The 3304-nt window shown below is 43.3% G+C and overlaps 1 protein-coding gene across 1 annotated transcript; it reads right to left on the minus strand.

Annotated features, from left to right (window-relative positions):
- Positions 1–267: 267 nt before the first annotated feature.
- On the minus strand, positions 268–1308 carry LOC122624833 (ribosomal RNA-processing protein 7 homolog A). Its single transcript, XM_043804557.1, has 2 exons — positions 1149–1308; positions 268–1093 (listed from the first exon to the last, which is right to left on the minus strand). Exons 1-2 carry the CDS (start codon positions 1171–1173, stop codon positions 318–320), a joined length of 801 nt encoding a protein of 266 aa, XP_043660492.1. The 5' UTR covers positions 1174–1308; the 3' UTR covers positions 268–317.
- Positions 1309–3304: the final 1996 nt, after the last annotated feature.

Consider the following 3304-nt stretch of genomic DNA (forward strand, 5'->3'; position numbering starts at 1 on the left):
CAAATTAACATAAACCATATGTGATTATCACACAATAAGCGCAGCGGTTGTTGGCCGAGCTCCATTCTCCACGCTGCCTTTCTTGTTGCTCGCTTTTTATAAGCTTTTATGCCCCTCACTGCGGTCGGGATAAGTTATGGCATTGCTGTGGGACTTTGTCGTGGCGTTGGCCAGGATTTAGTCGCGGCAGTGTCAATGGCAACAGCGAATTTATGAGGATTTATCTGCGGTCGGGCCGTTGGATCCTGGAACTGGCAATCGGGGTCGTTCTGGTGTCGTAAAGAAGTTTTATTCGATGCTTAACCTATGCGTACGGACTAAAACGGTTTGAAGCGGCGCGACTGCTTGAGCAGCTCGATCTTTCGCTTGTCCTCCTCGAACTTCTTGCGCATCTCGACGATGTTCTGCATCTTGCTCTCGCGTATTTGGAAGGTGTAGAAGTTCTTCAGCTCCTTGGTCTTGTTACCCTTGGCCACCTTCTCTTCCAGGCGTCCAATCACAGACGCCTTCTGCTCGAAGCCGGCGTTGCGGCCCTCCTTGCCCACGGTGACCCATCCGTCGGCGTCGGCCTCTCCGGTCTTGGCCGCCTCCGCCGCCGCCCGCTCCCTCTTGTCGTAGCCGGCCATGTACTTGCTGATTTGCAGCTTCGTTTTCCGCGCATCCAGGATGTACTTTGTCTCGTACTCCTCGTGCCACAGCTCCATGCCGGTCTTGACGATGCACTCGCCGCTGCTGTTGAAGAGGTCGATGCTCTGCAGCGCCAAGGCCTTGCCGATGCTGCTGCTCTTCTCGTACACTATGTAGGCCACCTTGAAGGCGAAGGGCGGACGAGTGGTGGAGAAGGGTTCGCCGGTGCCCTCGTACCACTTGATGGTCTCCTCCTTGCCCGGCTTGGCGGCGAACTCCACAGTCTCGATGCTTCCCGCCCGGCCGAAGACCGTGCGCAGGCTGTCCTCCGTCACGTAGGGCGGCACGTTGACCAGGAAGAGTGTGCGTCCCTTGGGTTTGTTGGGATCCATCAGCCGGATGAAGTGCTCCCGCATGTAGACGCTGTGGCAATGTTGCGCCTTGGGCGATGTGCGTAGCGGCACCACTGCAAGGAGCACTCAGTTAGTTGCAGCATTGGCAAGGTGTCTTTGATTACCTACCTACATAGCCCTCCAGTTCAACCATTTTGTGTTATTCGCGGTAAATTAACTAAACAACGTTTTGTAAACACGTTGTAGACCAGTGTGACCGCTTTTGAAATATACAAGAGCGGGCGAACGGCAATCTCAGTGTACCGCAAAAGGTGCGAAACTTGACTATAATGTGTAAATTATCATGGGCAGCACTGTTGAATGGCGGAAAATTTAAACTAAAATATGTTAGTTTAGAATTACTTTCTTTGCAATCAAAAAACTTATTTTATAACCACTTGAGAAAAGGAATATACGTGTGCAACATATAAGTGTGCATAAAAGTATTGCCATTTATTCAAAGAAAAAAGAAGAAGAAGAAAAAGAAAGTGTTGTAAAAGAATGAGTTGTAAGTTTTTATTCTTTTACTTTTGTTTGTTTCCTTAACCAAGTTGTCGTTGGCTTAACTGCCACTGACATTCTTAAATTTTAGACCACTTTTTTTATTTATACCAAGCGCACTGACTGCAAATAATTAAGCAACATTAGTTGTGGCAAGGGAAGGGGAACAGAGAATGCGGCATCAGTTTGCGAGAATCCAAATGTTTTTGTAAACTTTGCACGTAACTTAGCATTCGTCTGATTTTGTTTTGCACTATGTGTCCTCCGTCCTCCGTTTCTCCCAAACGAGTGTGTGTTCCGTGTGTTGTGTGTGTGTGGATGTGGGTGTGGACGTACCCGTCAAATGGTCCGAGAACAAAAACTGCACACCACAAACTGCATCCGTTTTACTGACCACGTAGCCTTAATACACTGATAAAAACAATTCACATATTAAGTACGAAATCATAATAATACAAAAGGATACGTTTTAAAGGCAACTATTCATTTCAAAAATACTACTTGTGAAGTAAATGTAGTTTGCTTACCAAAATGATATAGTAAACGAGCAAAACTAGTTAGAATGAAGAGGAATATTTGAAGCTACTACGTTTTTTATCAGTGCACCCACGTAGCATCCAAAGGCCGCAGGCAGCGTTTATTCAACGGCCGCATGTTGAAAACGGAAGCTGGCGAGGCACACTTACTGCCCAGGATCCTCTGCTCCGCAACTAGATGCTAATTAATCGAAAACTTAATTTTATCTGTTCGGAGAACAGCCACCTTTCGTCGCAAAAAGGCTTGTTGTCTTTGTGCCAACAAGTCAGACAATTGGAGTTCAAAAAGTCGGGCGTTTTGTGTTTGGCTGTCGAAATGCAAATCGAAATCCAATAATCAAATAATCAAAATTCAGCAACAAACTGGCCCTAATTGCAGTGCCAATTGACATTGTTTGAGCAAACTTAACTCATCCGTCGAGGGAGCAAGGTGCTGAGTGAATAATGCAATTTAAATGCGGTTGGATTTTGTGGGGCCTTATCCTCAAGTGTAATTAGAGTGCTTTGGAATGGGCAAAGTTAATTCAATGAACAGCTTCTCAGTTGTAAATTGCATGCTAGTAAAGTCCCTTGATCACTTGCCTTTAATTAACATTTTGACCGCTGGAAACGAACATCAACTTCAAACTTTGCCTTAAAAATGATTAGAAGTTTGGATTAATTCATAGAAATGATTCAAGGAACACAATAAACAGATAACAACACGATAAAAACCCTTTTTGTATTTTTCTTTAATTTTTCTTCATTTTTACAAATAAATTAAAAGTATTCGCCGCTCTATTTCATGCGTCTAGTCATTAAGCTGAAAAATAAAGTAAATATGTGTTAAATTAGTACTGCAAATATAAACAATATTTCTTAGTAAATGTTCCTTTTGGGCACCTTTTTTTAAATTTTAATGCGAGCCACGTTCAAGGGTCGATAATTTGTGACCCTAATGGAAAATTGTGAACCAATTATTATTAAATATGGTTGTATACATTTGCTAAGCATAATCACAACCCCGAACGGCAAAGTGTTTTTCCTGAGTACATTTATGATGCGCAAGGCAGCGAAAAGGGACAGATATCCTTGCGAATTGAAAGTCAGAGTGTGTAATTAATGCATGAATGTGGGCGCAAATTCATTAAAAATGCACGCATAGCTGAAGCTTGTTATGAAATTGTGACTTTATATTAAACAGTTTTCATTAGTAAGGATTTCTTGCTTTAAAGATGGTGATTCAACTACCCTGCCATTTATAGAAAA

The sequence above is a fragment of the Drosophila teissieri genome, chromosome 2L (genome assembly GCF_016746235.2).
Source record: "Drosophila teissieri strain GT53w chromosome 2L, Prin_Dtei_1.1, whole genome shotgun sequence".
Classification (NCBI taxonomy): Eukaryota; Metazoa; Arthropoda; class Insecta; order Diptera; family Drosophilidae; genus Drosophila; species Drosophila teissieri.